At 32.7% G+C, this 16,415-nt stretch overlaps 1 protein-coding gene and 1 long non-coding RNA gene across 3 annotated transcripts in view; one reads left to right on the plus strand and one right to left on the minus strand.

Annotated features, from left to right (window-relative positions):
- The window catches only part of CA8 (carbonic anhydrase 8), a 141,715-nt gene that overhangs the window by 83,913 nt on the left and 41,387 nt on the right, over positions 1-16,415 (plus strand). Inside the window, exon 8 of the mRNA XM_031946371.1 lies at positions 16,241-16,410. Within this exon, the coding sequence (XP_031802231.1) occupies positions 16,241-16,375 (135 nt within the window). The 3' untranslated portion in view covers positions 16,376-16,410. The remainder of the gene's footprint in view (positions 1-16,240; positions 16,411-16,415) is intronic.
- The window catches only part of LOC116420575, a 46,186-nt gene that overhangs the window by 1,759 nt on the left and 28,012 nt on the right, over positions 1-16,415 (minus strand). For both annotated transcript variants that reach the window (XR_004230935.1, XR_004230936.1), the window contains exon 4: positions 4,348-4,449. This is a non-coding gene — a long non-coding RNA (uncharacterized LOC116420575). The remainder of the gene's footprint in view (positions 1-4,347; positions 4,450-16,415) is intronic.

Below are 16,415 nucleotides of genomic sequence, written 5' to 3' on the forward strand. Positions count from 1 at the left end.
GGGTTGTATGAGAAGGTGTAGGATGGAAGAAGTGGCACTTGAACTGGGTTCTAATAGGCAGAGATGAGATATTAAGCTGACATCTTTCACTAAGGAGACTAAGTCCCCAGGAAAAATTGTTGAAAGAAAAGGCTATTCCCTTTTGAGCTGATTTTTCTTGTGCAGCATGATAAATGTGGAAATATATATTTTTTCTTTTGGAGGCAATTGGGTTAAGTGACTTGCCCAGGGTTATACAGATAGAAAGTGTTAAGTGTTTAAGACCAGATTTGAACTCGGTCCTCCTGACTTCAGGGCTGTTCTATCCACTGTGCCACATAGCTGCTTCTATGTGGAAATACATTTAGAAGAATTGTGCATGGTTGAAACTTGATTGAAAATTTCAGCTGAATCAGGAGCTGAAGAAGGACTATAGCCTAATAGTATCTAAATAGATATGTTCAACAGAGGACTTTTCTTCAGAGAGCAACAGAACATCATATGAGATTGCTCAATAGAACTGCACTCTGTAGAAACAAAACATAGGATCTAGTGAAGAGAAGTAGAAAATAGGCCCATTAAATAGACCATAAGACCAATTTCAATAGGAACAGTGTGATGACGCCACTACAGGACACAAATGCACATCTACTATTAGAGATATAAGTTTCTCTTCTAAGCATTTGCCTTGCCCAAATGTGCTATCTGTGTATGTCTCCACAATTGACTACCCAATGTGTATCCACTCTTCCTGTTGATTTTGATTATTTGTGAAAGGCTGTACTCCAGGTTAAGGGGAGAAATGTTTTGTTGCTACTTTTCATACTATATATCATCTCATTAAATGTCCTCCCTTTGAACTAACTGGGTGTCTCTTGGATAATATCTAAGGGACACATAGTTATTATCAAGTTGATTTGTTAGCCTAATGGACTGACTTGTAAGCCTAATGTAATGTCTAATGGAAACAAGAGCCACTAAATCATATGCAAGGCCTCATGTTGAATTTAAAAAACCCACAAACTTGTGTGTATGTATATGTATAATAGGTTATATATACATACATATATACATATATATATTTATTAACATATCAATACATCAAAATCATATTTTCAGTCATGTCTGACTCTTTGTGACCCCATTGGGTATTTTTTTTGGCAAAGAAACTAGAGTGGTTTGCCATTTCCTTTTTCAACTCATTTTATCATTTTACAGATGGGGAAACTGAAGCAAATAGAGATTTTTTTTTTAAAGTGAATTTCCCAGGGTCACACAGCTAGTAAGTGTCTGAAGTCAAATTTGAATTCAGAAAGATTGATTTTTCTGACTCCCAACCCTTCTCTCTAAGTTTTTTTTTTTTTTTTTTGGTCCTTTTTTCTTGAAGAGGACTAGGACATCAGGGAGAGGATGCCATGACATGCAAGTGAATTGGATTTAAGAGAGGGAAGACTATGCAAGATCATCTGCCTTACTTTCCCCTCTAGAGCCTTCTGGTTTCAGTGGTCTTCAACAGATCTTAGTTTGTTTGAGGCCACATTCATAAGGTTAGGGAGAGATTGAGGGAAAGAATCTCCTCTTTTACCTAATTCAAATTTAATCTGATATGGGCCACATGCAGGAATTCTGTGGGCCTTATGCAGTTCATGGAGTACATATTTGACACTTCTAATAATGTAAACCACAGTTTTAGAGATTAAAGAGCAGCAGCATCTGCTGAGCAATTGTGTTCAGGTATTCCCTGAGGAGCTCTCTAATAGTGCAATACTTCATTGCATTTGTAATCAAAGTTAAAGCTTACAATCCCTCTCTCCCTCCTTATCTTGGGTAAATTTTATCCATGAACCTTAATCAATCCTCAATATAGTCCACCTAATGTACTTGGATTGTTCCTCTAATTTTATGAATTAATCTGTAGTATAAGGTACATAGGTATCAACCTATGTACAGTGCTACATGATAAGCTCATCTCCTTTTCTCCTCATATAGTATTCTGATTATATCTATTACAACATTTCTTTTGCATATTGGTTTTGCTGATTAAATAGGTTGTAGTCTACTCACATTTATTGTATAACTATCAGTCATACTTTGAGTGACCCACAATTTAAAATTCCTTGGAGACTACAGAAATCTATATTCAAGAGGTTTAAAAAATTATTGACTTTGAGTTATTCAGGTTCTTTCTTTTCTTTTTTGGATGGTGCAACTTCTAGTATGTACTTATGAAGAAGTAACAAGAAGTATCAAGAAGTGGGAGAGCAGTTTTAAATGTGAAGAACTAACAGAGGCGCTCTCATAGTCGGATATCTTTTATTCACATGAAAAGGTCACGGACAAAATCCAAAAATTACCTTTGCAAAATGCTTTTGAGTGGAGTGAGGTTTAAAAGTTCAAGAGGAAGGAGGGGGGCAAAGTAAGGGCAGAATGCAGGGAGTTTGGAAGGAATTAGGGAGGAACTAGGGTGGTCTGAGGGAAAGGGCCTCATCCAGAACAAACTCCCATGCATCCTGTGTCCAAGTTGCTTGGTGTGTGACCAAACTTACATGGACAAAATTGAGTCTGTCTTAAATATGCTAACTAGACAATCTAAAGAAACTGACCTCTATTTGTGTGTTGATTATGGTTGATAATAGGAACAGGATAGGACCATGGGGACAGAATGAGCTTCTTTAGAATTCACATTGTTTTATCTGGTATATTTCAATAATTTCTCTTTTCTTTTCAGTTGTTTAATCTTTCTATATCTTAAAATGTTCCCTTTCTTTTCTTATGTTGCTTTCATCTCAAACAGCTTTTCTTGCCTTTGCTAGGTAACCATGCAGTGTTTCTATTTGTTCACATTATCTTTTTGAGGTCTTTATTATGTATTTTTCTTGGAATTTTCAGGAAATTGTCTTTAAAACCATTTATTGACTTCCTGTGGACTATTTACCATTTTGGAAATTACTTTCAATTCTTCGCTATTGCCAAAAGTGATTATAGTTTTTTCATAAGGCTATTTGTCTTTTATAATTAATGATATGTATCTGCATATGTAGTAGCAATTAATCACTTTCTAAAGGAAATCACTTTTTCCATGTGTCAGTTTAAATGTGTTGAATTAATCTAATTGTTCTTTAACTGTTTTTAAAAATTTGCCATGTAAAAGGCAAAAATGAGGGACTAGAAACATGAATCTCGTGTTATTGGTAGGGTTAGAATACTTTTTACCTGTTTTTTCTGACAATGAAAATATTGTCAAGAAACTTTGAGATATGGATTATTTTATCTATCTGCCTGATTCCAACATTTCAACATTTCATCAACACAGAAAAATAGACACTGTATCTTTTTAGGAATATTTATTGTTTTTCAGTCCTATGCAATTCTCATGAACTCATTTGGGAATTTCTTGGCAAAGAAAATGGAGTTTGCTATTTTATTCTCCAGAATTTTTTTTTTTTATAAATGAGGAAAATGATGTAGACAAGATTAAGTGATTTGCCCAGGGTCACAGGCTAATAAATATCTGAGGCCAGTTTTGAACTCAAGAAAACATCTCATCCTGATTCTAGGTTCAGCATTCTATCCAATATACCATTTAACTGCCTCCAAATTCAACAAGATTTTTTATTAAAATATATTTAGATGATCATTATTTATAATATTTTATAATCTAATTATAATTTTTATGACATTTTCTACAATTACTAGTGTCATATCAATTTATTTGCAGATAATTTCTTTACTTTCTTGATTACTATTGTGTTGTTTGTGCTAATTCTGGCCTAACAATTAACTCTGGTTCATCTGCTAAACTCCTTTATAGATCTAACATGCTAGTCAATGGTGTACGTGGTATATTTCTTTAATGGATTTTTCCAAACACTTTTCTTGGTAACCCTATTGCTCTCCCAAATCTGTTTTGTATTTGACATTCTTGGTGCCTATTTTAGCCCTTATTTTGTCTGTAACCTTTTCCCCTAAATTAACCTACCTTTTGCTAAAGAAAAAGACCATTGTGAATTTGTCATGTGTTTATTTCCAACTAAGAATTACCTCTTCAGTAATATAATTCTATGATTTATCAATATTATCTGTAGTCAGAAATGTCTAACATTTAAATGTATCCTCTTCAGTGAAAAAAGATCATCACATTCAGACTTACTAATGTACTAATATCAATTCCTTTACATTCAATTCAGTTCATCATGACAAACATTTCTTAAGGGTCTATTATGTGCAAGACTCACTTGGTACTAAAAATTCAAAGATAAGGATGACACAATCCCTCAACCATCTTACAACCTAAAGGAATGGAGGATAATTAAATATTTATGTGGATAAATGTAATACCAGTATATAATGACATTTCCTGGTACTTACCTTTCTGTTTTACCCATATGGCTACTGAAGTTTCTGGTGATGTCATTGTCCATTTCCATGTATCATATTAGCCAGAGAGAAGATTGGAGTTAAAGTAATTTCCTTAAAATGTAACATACAAACATCTTCTATTACAACTATAATTAACATAAGGTATAAACTTTTCATTAATTATTTGCCTGAAGTTATCCTATTCTCAATTAATATTTAACTTTTCTCTCAGTTTGACTGTCTTCATCACTCTTAACTTTTAAAATTCAATGAAATCATAATGAATTTCATCCATGGAATTGGAAATTCCTCAGTTTCTTAAGCTATAATATCTGAATTTATTTGTATTGCTAATGTTTTAATTCAGTGGAGATTAGTGCTGAACTAGACTTCTCTATTTTCCATAGGACTTTTGTGGGAAATCTATTGCCACTGTTACTTTAAAATTCACAACTTTTCCTTATACCTTTTGATACATTTCTACTTTATACTTCTTATTTCCATGAGACTTAACATTTTATTAATCATTTATAAGATTCAGAATCTATTATAAAACTGTCTAAAATAACAGTTTAATTTTTTGAATTATAGTACAATGCAGGACTTTACAAGTAACTAAGAAAAACAATAATTATTCACAAAATATTATCAGTCTTTACCTTTGCTTGGAAAGGCTCATAAGCCTGCAGTGGCCAAGCTTTGCCACTAGATGGTACTTGTGCACAAATTTAAGATGACATCAAATTTTAAAATTAAACTACCTGGGGAGTAGGTTTGGAAAACCTTGTCTTCCTTATACATAAATGTATATGTAGTTGTAAAATTGGTTTGTCAAAAGGAAAATATAAGCACAATAAAACATTTTGGCAAGTTTGCTGCACTTTTGTAAGACCCTATTTAATTTGGAGCATTAGGGATATGTAGAGAATCTTTGAAGAATTATTACTTATATACATTGAAGGTTAAATCATTGTAATGTTTACTATATTAATAGTTACAGTTGCTCTTTGGTATTATATAAAATAAATGATTTGAAATTAGTTTGTATAACTCTCAAAGTGTTTCCTCCTGCTTCCTTCCTTCCTTCCTTCCTTCCTTCCTTCCTTCCTTCCTTCCTTCCTTCCTTCCTTTCCTCCTTCTTTCCCTTCAGCTAATTTATATCTTAAAATTTCCTATGTGCTGTGACATTATAGGTTTTTATATTATTAGAGATGGTGTTATTAATAGTATATGCAAATAGTTCTGTTACTTCAGTGACATCTCCTCATCTAATGGTGTCCTGAGACTAAGGATGACCAGCCTGCTGTAATATTCTAGAGAGTCAGTCTATGGATGAATGACTGAATGAATGAGTGAATTAGTGAAAAAAAAACATTCATTAAGTTCTATAGATACAAGTAAGAATTAAGGGGCTTATTATAGCAGGACTGCTATAATAATCAAATCATTCTTCTAGTCCTACTATGAACAAGAATTTTAAAAATATCATTCAACTAACTCTGCTAATTTGTTTACGCTTATCTCTCCCTATAGTTTTCAATAGTGACCTATAGCTACACTGGAACAATTTCTTTTAGGGTAAGATAGACACTATGATGCTGGACAAATCACTTAACATATTTCAATTTTCTCATCTATAAAATGGGAATAATAATATATATATATTTCATATAAGGTTGTTGTGAGGTAAAATAACATATGTAAGGTATTATCTAAAATATTGGTTGTCTCATTTTATTTATAAAAGAATAATAATAGGACTTGCCTCATAGGATTTTTTGTGAGAATCAAATGAGATAACATAAGTTATTGTCACTGAGGTCCATATGAGGTTTAATGTTCTTGAGGTCAGAGATTGTTTTCTTTATGTATTTGTATAACCAGAATTTAGCATTGTTTCTGATAAACAACAAGTACTTTGAAAAGTTTGTAGAATTTAATTTGGTGAATGAAGGTGTTAATTCCTTCTTTACACTTTAAAACTTGCAGGAGAAAACTAGGAGAAATAGCTATTTTAGGCACCATTCTATAGTAACACTTTCATGGGCTGCTTGGAATGGTTAATTTCATTGTCCAGGTGGACATACTTCTATATTTTATGTATAAGCAGACCAAAGGGGTCCCCAAGGGAACTGTACTCTTCCAGAGAACAGATGCAGAACTTTCCAGTAAGAGCAGTGATTTTTTCCCTTTCTTGAGAATATGGTTTTGTGAATGGATACAAGGAGTATTTAGGGAAAGGAAAGGCTGGTCGTCTTTAGAACAATACACTCACAAAAATAGATTAGATTAATATGGGGATAATTTATGTTCAGTAGTTGCCAATCGCAACCACTTAGTCTCTTGAATAATTCCTGTTACACTTGGATAGATACAAATTAGTAGGACATCAAAAGAAGGGTTCCTTATTTCTTAGAAACAAAAACACAGGTCACATATTCCTGTAGCCAGTCCAAAGTGGATACATCCCAAAGTAGATACAAAAACACAAAATAGTAACATCTGCCACACACCTATGGCAGAGCTTTCTCAAGTCTGTATCATTCTCCATGAATATTGCTTATACAAAACTCAGTGGAATTTCACTATGTATATACAAGATATATAGTGTAACTGGAAGGAAATCTTACAAGTGGTGTATTAGTGTGTCTATCAGAAAAGGTCTTACAAAGAAGGTGGGTTTTGAGCTGTGTCATGAAGGAAGGCAAGGGAGATAGGAAACAAAATTGAAATGGGAGATCATTCATCTTTGTATGGTGAAAAGGCTAGAGGAAAGGCATGGAGTCCGGAGATGGATTATTGCATTCAAGGAACAGCAAGGAGGCCATTGTTGCATGTTACTAAGAAGACTGTTAAAGTAGGAAGGAGACAGATTATAAAGGGCTTTAAAACCAGAAGGCTTTAGATTTGATCCTGGAGATAATAGGGAGATGCTGGAATTCGTTAAGTGGAGGGCTGACCTGTGCTTTAGGAGGATCACTTTGATAGCAGAATGGAAGATGTACTTGTGCTAGGAAGACCAACCCAAAGACTCAGGAATGATTTCATGAGGGCCTGTGCCAGGGTGGTGGCTTTTTGAGTGGAAAGATGTTGTAAATGTAGAAATAACAAGACTTGGTGACAGATGGCTGTGTCAGTTCAGTGTGTCGGTGCACAGACAGGAAAAATAGCTGATTAAGGAATAAGACAAGGGAGAGGGGATTTATGAGATGGACAATAACTAATATGGAAGAAAACTGCAGTTGTTATTTCATAATAGCAGTGTAAGGGAGGAGAAATGATACACTAGGTAGTAGCTTCCATTTTGATCTTCCCAGCTGATTGACCATACACTGTGGTACAGGTTGATTGTTGCCATCAATGAATATTGGATGGAAAGTGCTTTCACAACAGTTAATTTTTGACTTTATGCTTTTGCTCCTACTGTTTATCTCATCTCTGTTCTAATCTTAATATTATATTAGACTATAGAGTTGCTTAAAGCATCTATGTTCTGGTAGAGTAGATAGAGTGCCAGTCCTGGAGTCAGTACCCTTATCTTTCTCAATTCAAATTTGATCTCAGACACTTACTGTGTGACCCTGGGCAAGTCACTTAATTGTGCTTGCTTCAATTCCTCATCCGTAAAATAACCCCAAGAAAAAATGAATAATCACTCCAGTATCTCTGTCAAGAAAACCCCAAAATGATCTCATAACTGAAAAACAACAGTAAGAAGGTTGCCTACAACAATGGTGTCAAAATCATAGAAACTGATCCACAAAAGCATGCATAAAGATCTCTGGAGGCCAAATATTGATTTTAAAATGTCATATAATAGCGTTATCTATGTCCTATTGTATTTTATTTATTTTTGTTAAATATTTACCAATCATATTTTAATCTTGGAGTCCAAAAACCTGGATTGTGGAGTTACTTAACTTCCCCGAGCCTGAGATCATTTGTAAAAGAGGGATAATAATATTGATATTGTACTGCCCTACTTGACAGGTTTATTATGAAGATTGCATGCTGTCATGGATTGGATAGCATTCTGAAATCAATTAAATTTTCTCTTTTAGAGAAACATTTATTATTGCCTATTATTTTTACATCATAATTATTTTCTGACATACTGAATTCATCTATTAATGGTCTTTGGTATTAAAGAAAGATAATAAAATAAAACCATGGTGGTCATATCTGACACTAAAAATTATATTCTATACTTATTGAGCTCCACTCTCCCGCCTCACTACTGATGTTTTATCATCTGTTCTTTGGGACTGAAATTGGTCTTTTCAATCAATCAGAGTTTGTCTTTTGATATAACTTGTGCAGGTTTAAAAAACTGAGTGACATAGTAAAAGAAAACAAAAAAGTACTATATTTTGAGTCAGATAATGTTGTTTTATTTACTGTTAGGTGCTAGGAATATAAAATCTCTGCAAATTTTAAATAATAATGCATATTTTATTTACCTCACAAAGTTATTGAGAGAAAAATGCTTTGTGAACTTTAAAACTTTGTAGAAATATAAGTTATTGTTTTTATGCTGCTATAGACATATAAAGGGGTATAGTTTGGATAGCATATGGATCCACATTAATATGTGGATATGAAATCCCATAATTTGTACTAATATATGAATTAAGCCATAACCTCTCAAAATAACATCCTGATTCAGTAATACAATCCATGTCATGCTCTAATTTTCTTTTTTTTTCATAGTCACTATAGATATGTAGCTACCTTTATGGATAGACACAAGTAAATATATGTCTGCTAACATATTTTAGGTAGGAATAAAAACCTTGTCTCACTTGCTTAGCATTTTTCTTCAGGCAGGGAATTCGATGAAGAAGCCAAATGTCTTGGCTCTGTAGCCACAATGGATTTCAGTTTATGGCAAGTCACTATGATTTAATTTGCTGAGCTACAGAAGAGAAAATTTCCCATCTCATTTAGAATCTCATTAAAGGACTCCTTGGTATCATGGCATTTTCAATATTAATGTGAAATTATATACAAAGTATTATATATACATGAGATATTGTATTTTGTTACCATGCTATTCAGTGATATAATAAAATAACTAAGGGCCAGATTTATGTCATTATGAATTTGGCTTTTACTGACTTGAGAGAAATGAGACCATTGGCAACATCTATCCCTAAAGCACTAAGTAATGCTTTTCTATTGCCAAGGACAAACCCTTTCTTCTTTTTGGAAGCCAAATCTAAAGGAATGTTTATTAGAAGTACTAATTTCAACTACTCATGCACATCGATGATTTCTAAGTTAGCTATAACCTCTCAGGATAAAGATTTAGGTGCTATTAACATACAGCTTCATGAAAACATCTGTTCAAAGTGTAGCAGTGTGGGTTTTTTAAAGGGAAATAAAATGTTTATCTATATTAAGAAGAGAATTTAAGATAATCTAGAAAATATTATAATGGCAGCATATAAATCAGCATATCCTTGACTTGAAGTCTTCATTCATTGCTTCTTAATATAATTTCAGTGGAGGCAGAACAAAAATATAAAGGTCCAGAGGACAATAAAAACGATGGAGACATTGGCAGAAGATGAGATTCCATACAAGAAAAAATTGAGAAGACTACTATTATTTAGTTTGGAGGGGAAAGAAAGGATGAGCAGAAGGAGAATTAAGTGATATATAAAATAACAAAAGGAATCAAGAATGATAGACAATGTTCCCAAGGAATCTGATGTACCTGATAAATTAAAAATTTGAATTGAGTAAAAGAAAATATTTTTCTTCATACATCATAGGGTTAACTTAGGTAACTACTGCTGCAGGATATTATTATGGTAAATAGTCAGCATATTCAGTTGCATTGTCTGCTGCAGGATATCATTAAGAGAAAGAGTCAGCATCTGTATTACCGAGGAAAAAAAAGTTATTCATCATGATGCTTCTCTGTGGAAACTGCAAAACAGCTTGATTTAAGAAGCAATTTTCTACTGTGCTGTACTATTGACAATTAAGTACATTAAAGAACGTTTACTTCTCCTGTAGTATCAAGAATTGATAGAATATGGAACTGTAAGTTCTTGTTTAGTAAAATTTTTTTTATATTAATACTGGTTAAAATGCCATAGAAAAGGGAAAAAAGATTGGAAAGATTACTTGTTCTATATAGAATTTCAATGAGAATGTAATTCTTTCTTTCCAAGTCATTTATGGTCATAACCATTAAATAACTTTAACATGAAACAGTGGCCTAAACATTAGAAAGCTGAGATTAAAAACTGTTTTTCAGCAAGAATGTTGCCTGATTGGCAAATGAGATTCCAAGCGCAGAATATATTTTTCATCACATCTCTCTACACATAAATTTTTTAGACAAGGCTTATCATTGTTAGTCTTTTTCTTTTTGCCCTCTCTTTCCTTTTTTTTTTTTTTTTTTTGCTCTTCTCTCATATATTTTTCTGTTCATCTCACATTTCAAATTCAATAATTTCCCTAATTTCTTTCTCTTCTTTCATCTCTCCTCATTTTCCATTCCATTCCATTAATGAATCAAGAGAATAGGACAGAGGAGAAAAACACATCTTAACATTTCCATGTTCTTGTGTATGTATCCATCAAAGTCTTGGAAACAGAAATTTGAGTTTTTGTCATTCCCCCTGATGACACCTTCTCCCCTTTAGATTTTAAGGTTGGAGTTTGGGTGGGGTGAGAAACATGATAATATCTCATATATCTGATGTGATACCAGAGTGGACTCTAGGCTTGATTGGCTCGTGAAATCTGGATATAGTTAGCCTACATAGTTCAGATGCATTTTGCAGCCTCAGAAATTTAGATGACAACACTTTCCTACTTCACAGATATGATAGTTAGATATCACCAGTATAGGTGACATATGACATGTCTTTTTGAAAAGGCTCAATCTCAGGATGGGTGAACTATGATTTTTTTTTTCTATCAGGGCAACTTTTTTTTTTTCTTTTTGGGGAGGCAACTGCAGTTAAGTGACTTGTCCAGGGTCACACAGCTAGTAAATGAAAACTATCTGAGGTTAGATTTGATTTAAGGTTGTCCTAACTCCAGGGCTGGTAATTAATCATTATGCTACATACCTGCCCTCTATCAAAATAACTCTCAAAGATCATACCAAGTGATTTGAGGTCTTTAATATATATAAGTAGAGGAACTAAACAATGCCAATTATAATCATAGATTTTAAAAGAAGAACTAGGGTGTAAAATTTGTGGAGTTGGGAACAGATAGCTGAGGTATTTATTTGGCTGGATACTGTCCCATTGCAGCATTAATATATATTAAAATAATATGTATTTTAGATAAGTACATTTGATTTGAAAAAAGCAAATTCAGTAGTCATAGAGCTATTATTCTGTCCTCTGGATCCAGGTTGAGTAGAGTCGAGTCCTATCTTCTCTTCCCAAAATCCTCTTAGATTTTTTACCTTTGTTATCTTAGGCAAGTAACATAATTTCTCTTAGGGCCAGGTTCCTTAATTTAAAAAATATGTTTTTGATCAGATGATTTTTAAGGATCCTTCCAATTTCAGGTCTATGATCTACAATTTACCTATCCACCCACTTGAGAAATGGCTTATCTGTTCATTTGATAAACTGCAGAAAACAATGGCTGCATTATTGAGCACTGTATATATATATATACCATGATGTCCATTAAAGTTACTTGCTACCTGTCTTAAGGATATGGTTCATGCTATTTTCCACTGTATCATGATGTTGTAAGTCATCAAAGGATGAGGACAAAATATGTCACTAAAGGTACTTCAAGAAGGAGGATAGAATGAGAAGAAACATGTTTCTGTATTGACATATTTGGGGGGAATAGCAAGAAAGTACTGGGAATGTCTATTCTTCAGTTTCTAATAAGAAATGATATTTGATAGCACTGGACTGATGGAATAGAAAATCATCAGAAGTGGAGTATATAGGAGTAGGTAGAAAATGTATGTCTACTTTATACACACACACACACACATATATATATATACACACAAACACATATGTTTATGTGCATGTATAAAAGTGAGTGTATCTAAAAATAACTTTATATATAAATGCAGATGATTTGCAGTTCATCTTTAATTTATTAAAAAGCACATATAAGGAATAATAGAAGAGCCGAAAGAACATTTTGACTTTTCTCATTGGCAGAGTTTTTTAAAGATAAGAAATTTGAAACAAAAGCATTTTGATAGATTTCTCTTTTTCTATTTTCTTGAAATTTTAGTATGCCAAATAAATGTGAAAACCATTCTTTAACTACTAGATGGCATATGTATGGATAAAAAGAAAAACCCCAGAAGCCAATTAAGACCAAATCTCAGCCACTTGCAAAATAGCTCTCTTCCACACATATACTGTAGGCAATTTAAAAGAGGAACTTTTATGAATTATCTGTTTTTTTTTTGGGTCAGTGAAGCATGGAACAAATATTTTATACCGATTAGCATGTAGTTTTTCATCTCTGTTACAGTGAACTGCTGCCAGTCTAAGTACTACCTGTCAGAGCAGGAGCCTTTCTAATAGAAGGGTTGAATTTCTATCCTATTTTTGAATTTTAGTTAAAAAATTTTTTTTGGGGAGCGGAATAGAAAAGTCATATATACAAAGGCATGTGACAGTAATGGTCTTCTGTATTACCTTGACATTTATATTTTAGTGAAGACTTTTATCCTGACATATTGTTCTGTTCAATTATCACTGTATCTTTTTTTTTTCCATTGCAGTAACATTCAGGAAACTAGAACTAGGATAACTCAGCATGCACTTGAAACCATTTGAAGCTGCAAAAGGATTTTGAGGGGTGGATATTTCAGAGAAATTGATATTTCATAAAGAAGCACCCCCCTCAATCTCTGTTGATGTTTGAAAGCTTTCAAAGTGTTGCTATGATCAGAGAGAAGGGTTTCTTGTGAAATAGTTCCTCCCAGACTACAGTGACTTGGGACTGTCGGTCTGTCGATTCAGTTCCTCTCTGGTAGAAGAGCCTTGTTTCATAAAAACTGTCTGAAGCTGAGTCCTGAAACTTGAAGGTTTATTTTGAATTTAGATTAAGAAAATAGAAAATTAACTTGTTTTCAAAAGAAGCTTCAAAGCAAACCTTAAAACAGTCACTCCAAAGGGAATATCTCTTGAAAAAACAGATTCTACTGTTCTATGTTTCATGTTTTTGACAGTATTTATATTTATTTCCAAGTTAAAACTATGAGAACTCTGGTTTTCCTCAAAACCATCTGAATACTACTTATCAATCTCCTTTGCTGGGCTTTTGTGCTTAGGTATAGGTGTCCCCCAAGGCTTTGTTCTGTGCTCTTTTCTCTTTATATATTTTTTCACTCAGTGATCTCATCTCTTTTACGCACTACAGGTTAAGTTATCATCTCTGCCCAAATAACTTCCAGAGGTATTTCTTTCCTTAAATATTCTTAGGATACTTTGATCTCTTCTTTGACTTTTTCACTAACAATTTTCAATTATACTGTATCTACTATATTCTCTTTCCAGTAAAATGTAAACTTTGAGGTTAGAGACTCTTAGTTTTTGTCTCTGCAGCCTCAGTACTTTCAATTATACTGTATCTACTATATTCTCTTTCCAGTAAAATGTAAACTTTGAGGTTAGAGACTCTTAGTTTTTGTCTCTGCAGCCTCAGTACTTTGAAAGTGCATGGGAATTTGATAAGTGTCCCATTGTAGTAGTGGTGCTGTTCCTACACTGAACTGAGGAGAGTTAGGTAATTGCTCCTTATTATTCCCCTTCTGACATACCCTTCCCCACTTAGTGTGGATGGGATCACTTATTCCCAGTCATCCCTTCATTCCCATTGAATATTACTTTTTTTTCTAGTCACTTTATTTCATCGCCTTTGAGAAAGAATGGTTTTCCTGTAGGATTCTTAAATGTGGTGGTTGTACTATCACAGATTATGAAACTAGATTGATATAGTACTTATGATAAATCTGTTTGATTGCACATCATTTGAATCCTTCTAGTTTCATCAATAAACATTCTGGGGAGAGGCTGGCTTAGTTTTTATCTTATCTTAACTAACTTTCTGCAGATCTTTTCTTTCCATTTCTTCTTGGAGTTGGTTGATGACATTTTGTAATCATTTGCAAAATTCTTCAGTAACAATTTATGTCTAAATTTTTATTTTAAGTTTGTGTTTGTCTATTTTGGTAATAATGATAACTTCACATTAACATAGCATTATTCTCTTAACAGCTCTATGACAAAGGTAGTGTGTATTTTGTCATCCTCATTATAGAGGAGACTGAGATTCACACAGATTAATTAAATTTCTCATGATATATAGCTAGGAAATATTGAGGGTAAGTTGAAACTCTGGTCTCCTAACTCAAATTCATTGTTTCATCTGCTGTAATATGCTACTTTTAAAAAAGTTAAAAATATATGCTTTAAGATTTGTGAAGCACTTTACATATTTTATCTCATTTAATCCCCATGACAAACCTGTCTTGTCTTTCTACCTAACAAGGTGATAAAATATTTGGAAGCCCAGGTGTCTCTAGGCTTTTCTTTGTGGTGGCTTTTATATTATTATAAGAAATTATGATAATCAGATTCATTAGCTTTATTTATAATTTTTAAAACAAAAACTTCAATAGGTGATTTTGATTATTATAATTATAATTGCATAGAGTGTTTTCTCATCTTTATCCTTTCTTCTAATTTGGAGAAGACTTTTTATCTTTTGTTTTAACATCACCAATCAATTAGTTGACATAACTTTGAAATCACTCTGGTATATGTCCTCTGTTAGTTTTTAATTGATTAATTTTTAGTCTCTCTTTGCCTCTGTTTCTTTTATCTACCTATGTATTTACCTAATTTCTTATCTCTGAAGTGACTTTGTTTGAGGCTTGCGATTTCTATCCGCATATTGGTTATTAGATGATGAATTCTTTGGTCAGATTATTTTATTTAATGCTTGGAAAAATATTAGAATTGGGCACATCTACAAATCAAGTCACCAGATTCTCATGATGCTACCTTACAAGACACAGTATCCAAGAAAAGAACCGAGTAGTTTTCTCCTATATTTTCACTCAAAGTCTGTGCCCACAACATTACAGAGTTCAATGGGGAAAATGTTATATGTTTTTGACCCTGTGAAAAGAAAATAATTAATTTCCAAATTTTCCCTTAAAAAGCTATATTTGATCTCAGAAGTATAACCAATTTATTAGACAAATTTAATTGGTTTTAAATTAGATTTATATCACATGAATGTTTTTGATCAAAATGCTAGAGATATTAAAAATATTTTTGACATATGACCTTTGAGGATTATAGAAGCTATGTGAAAAATCCTAGATGTTTATTGATAAAGAAAAGATTTTTCTTTATGCAAAATAGTATAATTATTAAATATTAAAGTAAATACATGAATAATATCTTCTCATTAATTAAAGTTTTTCCATTAGACATATAGATGTTAAATTTAAATTTTCATTTTATCTATTAATATGAAATGGAGAAATTCTGATTCTTGTTACAATATAGTTATTAAACTTATCTAATGAGTTGTGGAAATAGGAAAAATTTTATGTTCTTAATAATATAGTAGGTGTCATTAAGCTATTGTTAAGTAAGGCGCAGAGAGAAGCTAGGAAGGAATGTTTAAAGACTGAGGACTTTGTTATTTGAGTTCACATTATCTTTGTTCTGCTGGTATATGCTTTGTTCCTCTTGTATGTATTCTTAGATGGAAAGGAATTGGCTAATTTGGGGCCAGTAAGGATGAATAGGATATTTTCTTTTTTTAAATCTGTTAAAAATAATGTTTCTTTAAAAGCCTTTATAAATCCTGGATTTATTTCATTTTATATGACTTATTAATTGATTTTGTCTGGTTTTATTTTTAGATTGAGGAATTTCGAAGACTGAGGACCCATGTTAAAGGTGCAGAACTCTTAGAGGGCTGTGATGGAATTTTAGGAGACAACTTTAGACCCACTCAGCCACTTAGTGACAGAGTAATCCGAGCTGCATTCCAATAGCCAAAGAGACCAAGAATGAATTAATCTTCATCCAGGTATG

The sequence above is a fragment of the Sarcophilus harrisii genome, chromosome 1 (genome assembly GCF_902635505.1).
Source record: "Sarcophilus harrisii chromosome 1, mSarHar1.11, whole genome shotgun sequence".
Lineage (NCBI taxonomy): Eukaryota > Metazoa > Chordata > Mammalia > Dasyuromorphia > Dasyuridae > Sarcophilus > Sarcophilus harrisii.